The following is a 14,166-nucleotide window of genomic DNA, read 5'->3' on the forward strand; positions in this document are numbered from 1 at the left end:
ACCAAATTATCGCCATTATTATGCCCATTTTTCTAATATCTCTTGTGACTTTAGCCCATGAGAGGGTAGTGCAGTTATCTAAATATTTGACTATCTTCTTATTTGAACAATTGTCAACTATCTCGAGTTTAAATTCCCATTAGATTTTGTTGTAAAAAGAAAATCCCCTTAGATATATAAAACACTGGAGTACACTTTTAATGCTCTGGCAGACAATCCTCAGCCTATCTTGGGAGAGTAATTCTTGTGATTGAAACAGATTCAAAAACTCAACTACAGTATATTTTTTTACCAAATCCAATATTCTTTTTGACTAGAAGCCATTCAAACCAAACTAGGAAATCTCCAAAAGCCAAAATTGATTGATACTTATATAAACTACAAATAAATAATAAAAAAAGTATTTCATTGGAGTGCAATGACATAATAAAATAACATGCTAATGTCTCTTTGGGACTAATCTATTTAACATCCCTTTAAATCAAACAACTATTTTTCTTGAATAATGAGGAGACCGTCAAATGAAACATATGTATATACTTAAACTTATTTTCTCTTTGAGGTAGCAAGGCTATTCTATCGTTATACTAATGTATTAGGCTGTATCCCTTATGGCATCAATTATTTTTTTAACAATGTACTTATTTATTAGTATTTTATTTAAATATTTAATTAATTTATTATACTCCAACTCTTTCAATAAAAAAATGTAATTGGAAAATAGTCAAAATAGACAGCGTTATTAGCAAATTTCTTAAGATATCTGCATTATTTTAAACATCGAATAATGTAAAATATAAAAAATTAACATTGATATTTCTTTTTCATCAGTCAACTATTGAGTGAAAAAACCACTTCTATTTATATGTACAACTGGGTGTTTTAGATAATAATTAGGTTTAATTACAGTTTTTATAATTTCATATGATTCATACTTTTTGGTCCATAAAATTTGAAAGTTATTTTTTTAGTCAATATAATTTACATTTTAATTCTTTTTTAATTTCTATGGTTTAAATGTGTTATTTTTAGTTCTTATAATTTATATTTTAATTTTATAGTTTGAAAGTGATTTTCTTATATTTTAATTATTTTTTAGTTCTTGTTAAAAAAATATATAAAAATAATTAACTACAAATTAGTTATAAATTATTAATTATTTTTATTATAAATTATCTTATAATAAATTAGTTATGAATTATTTACTATTATTTTTATAGTTAATTGTAATTAATAATATTATTTATATTTTGATGATAATGACTAAAAAGAAATTAAAATATAAAATATAGAAACTAAAAAAATTACTTTAAAATTATAGGGATTAAAAAAGAATTAAAATATAAATTATAAAGACTAAAATAATTACTTTTAAATTATATGTATTAAAAGAGAATCAAAATATAAATGATAAAAACTAAAAAAATATATATATAAATTACAAAATTATATTAAACCTAATAATTATTAGATTTTTAGCTATACTCTTATCTCCATGTATTTTTTAAATGTTTCTTACACTTATTATAAATGAAACAAATATGAGAATCATATTAAAAGTTAATGTAAACAAGTATTAATTATATTTTAATATATGCTTTTATCTTTAAAATGGGCAAATAAAAAAAAAACAAACAGAGTAAAGAATAAAGAGGTCTAATTGTCCCGCTCCCCCAAAAAGAGGGTCAACATCAGACTACAATTGTAATGCAACAAGACAAAAATAAATTCGTGGCGGGTCCCGTTACGGAAGTTTCATACGGACTTTGCCCTACCACCCTTCTTTTCGGCGATAATTCAGCATCTATTTTTATTTAATAAGGACATGATCCAGGGTTTTAGCCTCATTCTTAATTATTTATCATGATCCCGATAATAGAATTTTAAAACACCTAACAAAACACTAATACTACTATTAAGTAATAACAAACAACATCCAACATAATTAATGAATAACATAGTTCCTTAACTATATTAATAGGATTTTGATTTTCTGATTTTACATTTAAAAAATACTTTATTAACAGAAATAAAATTAATTTTGATGATATCTACATATATGAGAGTTAGTCTCATTATTTCTAACTATAAAAATACTTTTCTTCTAGAAAAAGAAAGTATTACTACTAATAGTGTAGTTTCCATTTTGTAATACTTATAGTAAGATATTTTAATGGTACTGCGACTATTTTGCTATTTTTTTTAACATGGGAATCAAATAATTGAGTGAAGAGAAAGGCTAATTAATAAATTAGAAAATGATTGGTAATAAATAATGATTCGGACAAATGGAGAACAAACCAACCAACTCCCTAATTAACGAAGACAAGAATTTTCTTAATTTTCTGGTCAGTGGTCAAGAAGAATAGGGTAGGCCGTAGTAAGCAGCGATTAGGCCTGCTATCTGACCAAATCATTGGGCCGTTCCCAATTAATTGCCTTTCCACCGCCACGTGTCAGCTGTCCCTGACTTTCACCGGCTATTCCCGTCACCGTACCTAAAAAAACAAAATACTGTAGTAACAGTACTGCTCCCTACATTCCATTGAATTAATAGTAGGGTGAGTTCCGCGGTTGAAACCGGAAAAGTAATACTCCTAACAGTAATAGCAGAGAGAGAGAGAGAGAGGCTTAAGACAGAGCACTGTCTGAGTGAAACATCCATTCTCTTCCTCCTCCTCGTGATTCCCGAACATTCTCTTCTTATTCCCAGCTCCACGCGCGCGACTCCATATTCTCACCACTCGCGCCATTCTTCTTCTTCCTCCATTAGGGTTTTCTCACATTGCTGAATGTAGCTTCGCTCTCACATTGACCCTTGAAACCACAATGTCCGGCCCGCTCGACCGCTTCGCTAGACCCTGTAACTTCCTCTTCTCTCTCACACACTCTCTCTTTCATAGGGTTTCAGTTTTTTTTTTCTCTTCGCTTATGCGTCTCGTTTTGGTTATTGTGGCAGGTTTCGAAGGATTCTCCGGGAGTGATGAGAAGAAGGAAAGGAGATCTGATTTTGAGAACTCCGAAGATGAAAGAAGAACGAGAATTGGATCTCTGAAGAAGAAAGCGCTCAACGCGTCCTCCAAGTTCAAGCATTCGCTGAAGAAAAAGAGCAGCAGAAGGAAAAGCGATGGCCGTGTTAGCTCTGTTTCGATCGAAGATGTTCGGAATTTCGAGGAGCAGCAGGCCGTTGATGCATTTCGCCAAGCCTTGATCATGGAAGAATTGCTTCCTGAGAAACACGATGATTACCACGTCATGTTAAGGTGTGCCTTGCCTTTGATAATTTTCTTTATTTCCTGAAATGGAATTTTTGCTTCTCTTTTTTATTTTTTATTTTTACATTTTATAGGTTCCTGAAAGCGAGGAAGTTTGATATTGAAAGAGCAAAGCATATGTGGGCTGATATGCTACAATGGAGGAAGGAGTTTGGTACTGACACTATTATGGAGGTAAATGCAGATAGAATTTGGATAATATTTACAAGATTAGCCTCTGCGGTGGTTGGATTTGTTTGTTGTTGCATCCTCTGTGCTTAATGTTTTGTGTTTGCGTTAGGATTTTGAGTTCAAAGAAATAGATGAAGTGGTGAATTATTATCCACATGGCCATCACGGTGTTGATAAGGAGGGAAGGCCTGTTTACATCGAGAGACTCGGGAAAGTGGATCCGAACAAACTTATGCAGGTTACGACCATGGATAGATATGTAAAATACCATGTACAGGAGTTTGAGAAAGCTTTTAAGATAAAGTTTCCTGCTTGCACGATTGCCGCCAAAAGGCACATTGATTCAAGCACCACGATACTAGATGTTCAAGGCGTGGTATGTTGCCGTTAATTGTTCCTCATTGTACGTGCCTGTGGATTCCTGTGACATGGAAAATTTATGTTGTAGTTTCAACTTTTAGGGCCTTAAGAACTTTACAAAGTCTGCCCGGGACCTCATTATGCGGTTACAAAAGATTGATGGTGATAATTACCCTGAGGTGAGTAACACTGCCGGTTTCTGTGTATTATGGCCCTTATTTTGATTTCATCCGATATAGGAAATTAAAATTGTAAAGAAGAACATGTACTAAGGTCTCAACTTTTTCTGATTATTGATTTGTTATTTCTCTTCTTAATGATACAGACTCTCTGCCAAATGTTTATCATAAATGCTGGACCGGGATTTAGGTTGCTATGGAACACTGTCAAGTCTTTCCTTGATCCCAAAACAACTTCAAAGATTCATGTATGTAAAAATGCTATATTGTAGCTGCGTTAGGCTCTTTTCATGATGGTTTATGGCTGCTGACAATGCTTGGTGCCTCTTTGGAAATATTGCTTAGGTTCTCGGAAACAAGTACCAAAGCAAATTGCTTGAAATAATTGATGCCAGGTACATTTGGGATCAATTTCTCTGTACCTGTGTTAGAAATTTTGTAATTTATTTTCCTATCGATCAATGTATTTTACTTTTCAAGCATCACTGCCAATTTGCACCATCCTTTAAAATGCCTAATATTTTTGTGCACTTAATGAAGTGAGTTGCCAGAATTTCTGGGAGGTACCTGTACCTGTGCAGATCAGGGTGGTTGCCTCAGATCTGATAAAGGACCCTGGAAAAACCCTGAAATATTGAAGGTTATACACTGACCTTTCTGCATAATAGGTTCAACACATGTTCTACTATATCAATCTTACTACATGCTAACTGTTAATTACATGTGGACATTTTGCAGATGATTCTCAGTGGTGAAGCACGGCGAGCAAGGCCAGTAGTAAAAGTTCTAAATAGTGAAGGAAAGGTTATTGCCTATGCCAGACCACAATATCCAATGGTAAGATGTTGTATGGCTTGTTATCGCTTGAACTGGGTGGAGGGCTGATTTGATTCCTTTGTACCTCTTCAATGTCCTTTTTTCATTGTGTGATTTAATTGACTGTGCCACTTCTTTCTTGCAGGTAAAAGGCAGTGACACATCCACAGCTGAATCAGGGTCGGAAGCTGAAGATATAGCTTCTCCAAAAGCGATGAAGAGCTACTCACACCTGAGGTTGACACCTGTTCGGGAGGAAGTGAGTGTTGATCTTGTGATCTATTAACTCTCATGGTTTTAATTAAAAAGGCAGAAGTTTCAATTAGTGGATGGGCAGTGCACAGAAAAACTATAGTCAATCTAATAATTTTACTGGCTGCAAAATTTTCTTTGATAATTCTTACACCGATTGTTCTGTGTGTTCAATGTGTATTTGATTAAATGCACTTATCTAGAGAAGCTATTCAACATATTTAAAGATATCATCATGACTATGAGGATGATCAAAATTGAATGCTTCTCAATGAAGTTGTTCTTAGGATTTGCCTTCTCCATTCCTAACACAGAAGTTTTTGTGTTCTTTGCAGGCTAAGGTAGTTGGAAAGTCGAGCTATGCTGGTGGTGGTAACTTAGCTGGGTATGATGAATATGTACCAATGGTGGACAAAGCTGTTGATGCTGCCTGGAAGAACCAAACATCACTCCAGAGGTCTCAAACTTCAAAAGGTTAACAACTTTAGCTTATTATTATTATTATTATTATTATCATGTTACTACTTACCCTTTGTATGAATCTTCTCGTGGTGCTTATTCACCAAAAAATCAACATAGATGCTTCTAAAAATAATCCTGTTGATTAAAATTTTGTAGCTGCTTTCTGTTCTAAATCTCAATAGAAACTTATTTCATTTTCACCATAGTTACAATAATTGTGCTTTAACCGTTGCAAGACATTCAATGGCTGTAAATGTATTAATGTCATGAGCTTTGGTCTATAATGTTTTGTCATAATATAAAAGATTATGCTAAATTAAATAATGAATTCTGACTAATCAATGTTTGATTGCAACTAACTGATATTTTGATAGGCTATTGAAGACATGAACTTGATTTTCTTTTTAACACCTATGCTCTGGTTGTCAGTAAGTTGTGCACTGATCGCTTGTTGCCTTAAATAACAATCCACCTCCTTTTAAAATCTAATGATTTCAGCTTTTGAAATTTGAATTTTTTTCACCAACTTAAAAAACATGATAGTGAACTTCAATTTATGAAAATGGTGTATTATATCTGGTGCGTTGTATAATTTCTAGTCAGTTAGAGACAAACCATTTCAGGATCCTCACTTAAGAGTTTAAGATCTTGGAACAGTTGATCCCTGACGTGGTATTTGTGTTCTGTCAATGCTTTAAAGCTCAAAAGACTTTCTGTTTGAGGGAGTTTATTTTGGAATTGGGATATAAACACTTCCAGAAGTCCTGGTTTTAAGCTTTTTGAAGAGCTTCTTTGCTTGGTTTCTTGATTTGAATTATTTGATTTAATTTTCTCCAGGATTGTTAAGTTGAAATTTTCATTACAGGAACACCTCCCCTCCCTGACACTACAAACACCCCTGAAGGGATTCAAGCTCGGATTGTGGTAGCTCTAACTGTCTTCTTTATGACGCTGTTTACTCTCTTCCGTTCAGTCGCATGCCATGTGACCAAGAAACTTCCTGCCGTATCATCTAATGATGATCAGGGCACTTCAGAGCCAACTCTTGATGCAACAAAAACAAACTATGAAGACTATCGTCCTCCTTCACCAACTCCAGCATATGTAGAGGCAAATCTCCTTTCCTCAATGATGAAAAGGTTAGGTGAGCTTGAAGTGAAGGTTGACACACTCCAATCTAAGCCATCGGAGATGCCTTATGAGAAAGAGGAATTGCTAAATGCTGCTGTATGTCGGGTGGATGCTTTGGAAGCAGAGCTAATTGCAACTAAAAAGGTAGGATGCTATAACTTTTTTTTTCCAATTTTTATTTTTTTGAAAAACTGCAGTCATGATCACATGTGCATATCTATTACATCGAGGTATTTCCATGGCTTATTCTTTCGTATTTTTGTTTGTTATCGTTAAATTCAAACCTAAAATCCTACCTTGCTCGCTCCTGTTAGCTGGCTGCACTGTGAAATTGTGAATATATCGACGAGCACATTCTTAATGAACCAATGCTATATTTTCCATGTCTGGTTTTTATGTTAAAATTTAGTAATAATTGTTAGAAGTTAAAGGATTAAACCAAAGAAAGAGAAAAATCAATGTTTTTCTTGCCTATTACCTCCTCTCAGCCAACTAAAGCTATATATATGTTTTGTCTGTTGGTTTAAACAAGTGTATTTATGTTCTCATGCTGATATGCTAATTATGCTAGGGAAGTTTCATTATTTTAGATTTTAATTTCTTTACAGTTTCATTTCATGGTGAATTATATAAATTTCTTATTGCAGTTGTGCTTTTGTTCTCTTTATGCATGTATCTATTTTCCCCCTATATATGTTTGGGTTTATTCCCTAAATGTCATATCCTGGTCGTGGAGATGTGATGAATACATAGTTTCTTATTGTTTCCTTACCTGAAGAATACTGTTACATTTGCACTTTCTGGATTGTTCAATAGGCTCTTTATGAAGCACTAATGAGGCAAGAAGAGCTGCTTGCTTACATTGATAGTCAAGAAAAAGCTAGGTTACGGGTAAGTTTGTCTATTGTATCTTTTGAACACCGGTTACAAACTTGGGGATGTTATTCAAATTTCTGATATTTATGTTTTGCTGCTTATCAGAAGAAGTTTTGCTGGTGAGTTTTGGTTGCTGATAGAAAGGGACTCTGGGAGAGGGTGTTTTCGAATCATGGTGTTTCTAGTGCTGACCTTGCACATGATGTTAAACTCTGAATACTGATTCAGTTTAATGAGTAAACTTGAGAATTGTTTCAAACTTGTGTATAGCTAATGGTGGCTTCTTTGCCGGATTAAACACAAGCCTTGTTTTTGCTAACCTTTGTTGTTGTATTTGGTGTGGTTGTCTTTGTTGGTTGGAAAAGCGGTTGTTCTTCTGATCTCATATCTTGCATTGGATATTAATCTATTTTGGGGGATAGCGAGGGGGAACAAAGGTAAAAAATTAATCCCCAACTATAATTTTTCTTGCAAAGGTGTTTGGGAAATGGGCATATTTCGTGCTAAATCCTTATAAATTTCGAAAGCACAACGCGAGCAATTCTATTAATTTTATTTCTGAAATTAAAAGGTAATGATGGAAAGGGGCTTGTGCATACATGGGTACAATATACTGAATATGTGGATTCGATTGGCGTAACCTTTTGGTAGTCGTAGATGGTTGAAGTGAAGATCCGTTTGTCAAATAGGTAGTTTGTGGAGATTTACGAAAATTGATAGCGTTTGTCGTAGACGAATTTAGGATTACGCTGACGCCACGGAAAAGTCTCATTTGGTTATAGATTAGCTAGGTAAAAACTAATGTTAATCGACTTTTTCCTGACTGCTTCAAGACAGAATTGTAAAGCAACTTAATATGATTTTTGTTGAACGATGCCACACATAATTTTATTTACTTATATATACACAATTTTATTTACATATTGTCAATGGGATGGCATGGCACACTGTATTTATACATATATACACACAAATTGAAAAGGAATGACTTCAGTCGAATAGAGGAGAAATTATACAGAGGTGAATGCAATAGCATCCGGTGGGGCTGATGATAATAGAGAAACGCCACCAACAATTTACAACGTTTGCTAATGTCAAGTATTTGAGGTCACACGGCAATAGCAATAGATACCTATGGCTATCACCTTACCAGCGGAACTGCAATCACAAACAAAAAAATCTCGTGTAAACCAAAACACTACGTACAAGTATTAAATAAGTGTCAAAGTTCAGACGACCTACGAATTTCTTCTTCTTTTTCTTTTTGTCAAGGTGAGCTTGAAGCTCCACTTGTCGAGCAAGGGCATCATCAAGTGACTAAAGGAAACAAAATTTACAAATATGTGAGATGCTTTTTATCATATAGTATTCTCAAATGATGATGACATTCAAGTATCAAGGAAAACCAATAATAATACCTTTTTGGTACTATCCAACTCTTGTTCCAGGGTGTTGACTCTGTTAAGAGCATTATTCAGCAATTCTTCCATTTCAGGTGGCATGGTAGGTTTCATAGAGAGGACATTCACCTTCTCTTCGAGTTCAGCCATGCGCTTCATCAGGGCCATTTGATCATTCATGGAAATGGCAGGTGCTTTCATCATGTTGCCATCACAATATAGAGGGTTAGCATACAAGGCGGTGGCTTCAGTGACTTTCCTTGGCATATTCCGTGTCATGCGGAGCATGGTTATCACTCCCATAAGAATGGTAATGATTCCACCAGTAAATGGAATCCTAAAACCGTTAAAAGTGTTGGAAGCATCGCTAGGGAAACAATCTGCAGCTTAAGCATAATTTATTTAATTCTGTAATAAGTCTAACAAAGTCAAAGAAAGGTCCATCATGTACATGATTATAGAATTGGTTGTTAATGTGCAAATGATGCTGATTAAATGGCTGTGTTGGTCATTAAAAAACAACACAAATTTGGCATAGTGCAAGGAAAATCCATTAGCAGAGATGCAAGTATAGTATTAACCAGTAAGAAAAATCACACAACTATACCAAAATACCTTTAGAAGCTGCAAGTTGATTATTTTGTACCGCTTTTTCCCAAGATGCATTAACTTGCTTGTCAATCACTGGGACAAAGGCGACCTGCCAATTATGCAGTAATGTTTTCATCAATCATTTGTTTTATATTTCATACAAAAGGAAGGTGCTTGTTCCCCGCCATATAAAATTATTAAATGTGTTCAGCTACATAGCTGAGTTTGTAAACACAGTCAATTACTTACCATGATTAGATGAAATATCTGCATCATGCTAATATGTGCAGTTTCCTTAACTGCTTGGTTCAATTTGAAATATGTAGAATGGAAGTAACAACTAATCGAAACCTAAGAAACTTACTTCTGGAACAGCGCCGAGTTGCACAGATTCTTTGTTGAAAGGATCGTGTTCCTTAATATTATAGGAAAAAAGAAAGGCAATCAAGTCATCGGAATATGGGAAGAAAGTTTCAGAACAAGACTGAACTTGAAACTGTAAGGTAGATAACTAACTACCTTTTGGCATGCTATTTCATCTTGAATGATTGTTTTCTCTTCAATCCCAGATAAGGTTTTCCTCTTGCATTTTCCTTCGCCATTTTGAACCATCTAATGCATCCAAAGAAAACAATTCATTATTTTCTTTTCTAATTAAATAATTATAAAGAATTTGATCTTACTACCTTCAAGATTTCAATGTCATTCCATGGTCCCTTGTCTGAAAGCATACAGCCACCTTTGTCTGCACAGGTACAAGTACCACCCAAGAACTCTGGAAGTTCACTGGTAAATAATAAATATGAACAAGTCGTTAAGTATAGTCCTAAGTAGTAATGTTATTCACTTATTCAGTCACATATATAGCAACATATTCAAAGAACATCCTCATTAATCAATTTGATCAGAGATAGTTATTACTCAATCTAGACTATGTATCAGTACGTCCTTGATGTCATAAATTTCAACTGAGATGAGAATGAGATAAAATACTTAAATGAGAATGGAGAAAAACATTAACCTGGCATCAATGATTTCAAGCAACTTGCTCTGGTATTTGTTACCTAGGACCTGGTCAATAAAGCAGTAATCTATTAAGTGCTCCTACTTAACTGAAACGTACATTGCTTCATGGTGAAAAGTATATAAAAAATGCTTACATGGATTTTGGAGGTGGTCTTAGGATCAAGGAACGACTTAATACTGTTCCACAACATTCTAAATCCAGAACCAGCATTGATGATGAACATACTGTTCAAGGACTGCAAAAAGAAAAGTTCAATCAGGCTAATGTGAGCTAGGGAGATGGCCAATGTGAATGAGTAGTAAGTACCTCAGGATAGTTGTCACCATCAATCTTCTGAAGACGCTGGATGAGATCCCTTGCAGCTTTGTTCAAACTTTTGAGACCCTAAACAACCATGCTAGTCATCAGTGCGAAACTTCTTTTACATATGTAATAGGTGATAATATAATATTAATATGATATCTACAATTATAATAGGAAATGGAGAGCACCTTCTTAAATGTAAGGTGACTACATTTAATTAAGGTCTTATAATAGTACTTTTACTCTTGCTGGTTTGATTTGGGAAGAAGAGGGGTTAGAAAAGTAAAAACTATTTAGTAGTACTGTTGCATAATTTCATACATACCACTCCTTGCACATCCAAGATAGTTGTGCTTTGGTCAATGTGCTTCTTTGCTGAGATTGAACAGGCAGGGAACTTAACAACGAATGTCTTCTCAAACTCTCTAACATGGTACTTAAGATAGCGATCCATAGTTGTTACTTGCATCAGCTTGTTAGAGTCCACCTGACCCAACTTTTCTATGTAAACAGGTCGCCCTTCCTTATCAACTCCGTGATGCCCTTGCGGGTAGTATTTTTGAACTTCATCTCTCTCCTTGAATTCAAAATCCTTAACAAAAAACAAAAGAAATTTTGGTTAGCCTACCACATAAATAAAAATGTTACATAGAAAAGTATAATTGTGAACATTGTTTTTTTCTTTTTCCACAGGAAAATACCTCCATGATGGTGTCAGCACCAAACTCCCTCCTCCACTGAAGCATATCTGCCCACATTTGTTTTGTTTTTTCAATGTCAAATTTCCTTGCTCTCAAGAATCTGGATCATCACGCGGTAAGGCATTAAATGATACCACTCATGCGACAGCTATTAGTAATTAATAAATGAATGGACAAGAAATTTTGTCCTAGGGCTACCTTAACATCGTATGGTGATCATCATATTTTGCAGGTAATAGCTCTTCCAAGATAAGTGCTTGGCGAAAAGCATCAACTACTTGCAACTCTTGGGCATCAACGTTATCCTCAATAGCAACAGACACAACCCTGCTATGCCTTCTCCCCTTCATTTGCAAGGAATGCCTGAACTTTGAAGATGCACTGATTGCTACCTTCTTTAAAGAGCCAAGCTTTTTTTTCTTATCATCCTCTACATATTCCATCTCAAGACCTGTTTTTGCATAATATAAAATTACCCACAAAAGTTTGAACAAGAAGACAAGATAGAAAAAAAAGAAATTAACAAAATAGACATCTTCATCCTGTTGTTTTTTGTTTCTGTTATTAACAAGTATAAATAAAGTACATGTTTGTTCAACATTAATAGTACAGCATTAATTTGAATTTGTAACTGCCTCTTTTTGTTATCAACCTCACATCACAATCACCCTAATGAATGACAGTAGAGTGCAACACACCGATAGAACTCTATCTGCTGCAGAAATTTTATCTCTCATATTTGTACATATATCCACAATGCATACCACAACTAATTATGCATTGATCATATTATAAAGGAAACCACAGAGAAATAAATCATCATGATTTCTCTACTAGGTGAATAACCTTTAATAAGATAAGAGCATTCTAAGTAGTAAATGCTTATCTGTTACATAATTATCAGATTTCAGCTTACTTTAATTTTCATTTTTCTCATCGTCATACATTAAACAGCATGCAAAACTGTTAAATGTAAACATGACATGAAGAACATATATATAAAGATTTCTTCCGTAGCACACGCATAAAACATAAATAAACGACCAAGAAATGCAAAGGGAATGAAATTGAAAAGCATATATTTACCACCTTTAACAGGTCGATGATCTGTAATAGGTGCGGACGACATAGACATAGTGTCACACATGATTAATTATCGAACCTCGCTCGTAGGCTTCCTCAAATGAGCACAGACAGCCGTAAGTAAGGCAGAAGAGAATCAACGAATTTCACATACATATATGCGCCTACACCTTAACTTTAGCCATGAAACAACAATCATGTAAGCTGAGAAACAAAATTCTTATATATAGCAATTAAACAAATATATCAACCTTCTTCATATTCAGCATGCATGGAAAAAGAAAAGCCAAAAAAACAAATATATATATACATTTGTCACAATGATAAAGTGCAAGAAATTAACTAAATGGAATTTATGGAGGCTCAGAAAGTTGATGAATCAACATAATAGAAGGAGAAAGAATGGTATAGAGAAGAAGATACCTTTTAATTGCGACAGGATTAATGTAGGCGTTGCAAAAGCAAATTAAAGAAAATGAAAATTCATGATCCGAATATATATATCTCTGATGATATGTTGAAGGTAGGGCCAAAATGGGAAGCCAGGTTGGTACAACTCATTTTTAGAGTTTGCCGTTTTTTGTTTGTTTACTTATATTAACAGGGTCTTCATGACGTGATTCCTTTTCAGCTTTCTGTTGCTACTAGATGGAAATACAGATGGAGATGGTGTTGGCGAAATGCATGCCACTCCGTTCTTTCATGTTTACTTATCTTTAGTTTCTTTCTTCTTTACTGTTATGCTATTTTTGAACTTCGGTTATCTTTCACATATGCTTTTTTTTATTTTATTTATAGCAGCTAATATTTTAACTAATTTTTTGCATTAGTACTTATTCTAGTTATGTTTAGTTTAACATGTCACTTTAATGCATGTCTAGTTAAACACAACTATTTTATTTTCTCATACATGAGTCTACCCTTGAACTTATATGATATTGAATAGGGGAAGAGAGGCAGCAAACCTCAAGATATTATTACAGTGCGTGCCTCTCTAAATTTTTTAAATAATAAAAAAATACAGATAATAATAAAAAAATTAATAATATAAAAATAGTGGGAAGTTAATGTAAGTTAAAAGAAAATTTTAAAATTTAAGAAATAATTTAAAGGTAAAATTATCCAATGAAAGTGAAGAGTGGTTAGTGGATGATTACCTAACTTTGGTTAGTAGATCAGTTTTAACATGTATAATTAAAGATGATTAATTATTATTACTACCTTAATATTATTAAGAATAAGGATAAAATGGTCTAAAAATGTGAAGATGAAAACTAGTTGCACAACATTATATCCCTTTATATATTGGTATAGATAATAATTTACTTTTAATATGGGCACACTTTCATGCTTTCACATGCATGCGGACTTGTTCAATAATCTCTCCTATAAGTATAATTTAATTGATAACACATGTTGAGTTTGTGAGAGAGAATCTGAATTAAATTTCTGCAAAATATATTCTTAAGAAAGAATAAAAAACTTTAAGTATAACTAAATCTCAGATTGAGAATTAATCTCATAGTTATTTCAAAGAAT

At 33.8% G+C, this 14,166-nt stretch overlaps 2 protein-coding genes across 3 annotated transcripts; one reads left to right on the top strand and one right to left on the bottom strand.

The window, feature by feature from the left end:
* The first annotated feature begins 2,554 nt into the window (after positions 1–2,554).
* LOC114376188 (phosphatidylinositol/phosphatidylcholine transfer protein SFH8-like) lies at positions 2,555–7,907 on the top strand. Its single transcript, XM_028334160.1, has 14 exons — positions 2,555–2,863; positions 2,960–3,263; positions 3,350–3,449; positions 3,556–3,822; positions 3,908–3,985; positions 4,132–4,233; positions 4,331–4,380; positions 4,526–4,625; positions 4,724–4,822; positions 4,947–5,060; positions 5,389–5,527; positions 6,381–6,790; positions 7,463–7,537; positions 7,628–7,907. The coding sequence occupies exons 1-14, from the start codon at positions 2,830–2,832 to the stop codon at positions 7,643–7,645; spliced, it is 1,890 nt and encodes a 629-aa protein (XP_028189961.1). The 5' UTR covers positions 2,555–2,829; the 3' UTR covers positions 7,646–7,907.
* Positions 7,908–8,382: 475 nt separating this feature from the next.
* On the bottom strand, positions 8,383–13,223 carry LOC114376189 (phosphatidylinositol/phosphatidylcholine transfer protein SFH3-like). 2 transcript variants are annotated; one of them, XM_028334161.1, is made up of 15 exons: positions 13,051–13,223; positions 12,634–12,802; positions 11,743–11,995; positions 11,545–11,644; positions 11,169–11,435; positions 10,847–10,924; positions 10,674–10,775; positions 10,535–10,584; positions 10,200–10,299; positions 10,033–10,125; positions 9,878–9,928; positions 9,538–9,622; positions 8,941–9,308; positions 8,765–8,839; positions 8,383–8,680 (listed from the first exon to the last, which is right to left on the bottom strand). In XM_028334161.1, the coding sequence occupies exons 2-15, from the start codon at positions 12,689–12,691 to the stop codon at positions 8,669–8,671; spliced, it is 1,692 nt and encodes a 563-aa protein (XP_028189962.1). In that variant the 5' UTR covers positions 12,692–12,802; positions 13,051–13,223; the 3' UTR covers positions 8,383–8,668. The 2 variants fall into 2 exon arrangements, with proteins under 2 accessions (XP_028189962.1, XP_028189963.1); XM_028334162.1 differs by having other exon boundaries at positions 8,941–9,302; positions 13,051–13,222.
* Positions 13,224–14,166: the final 943 nt, after the last annotated feature.

The sequence above is a fragment of the Glycine soja genome, chromosome 11 (genome assembly GCF_004193775.1).
Source record: "Glycine soja cultivar W05 chromosome 11, ASM419377v2, whole genome shotgun sequence".
Taxonomy (NCBI): Eukaryota; Viridiplantae; Streptophyta; class Magnoliopsida; order Fabales; family Fabaceae; genus Glycine; species Glycine soja.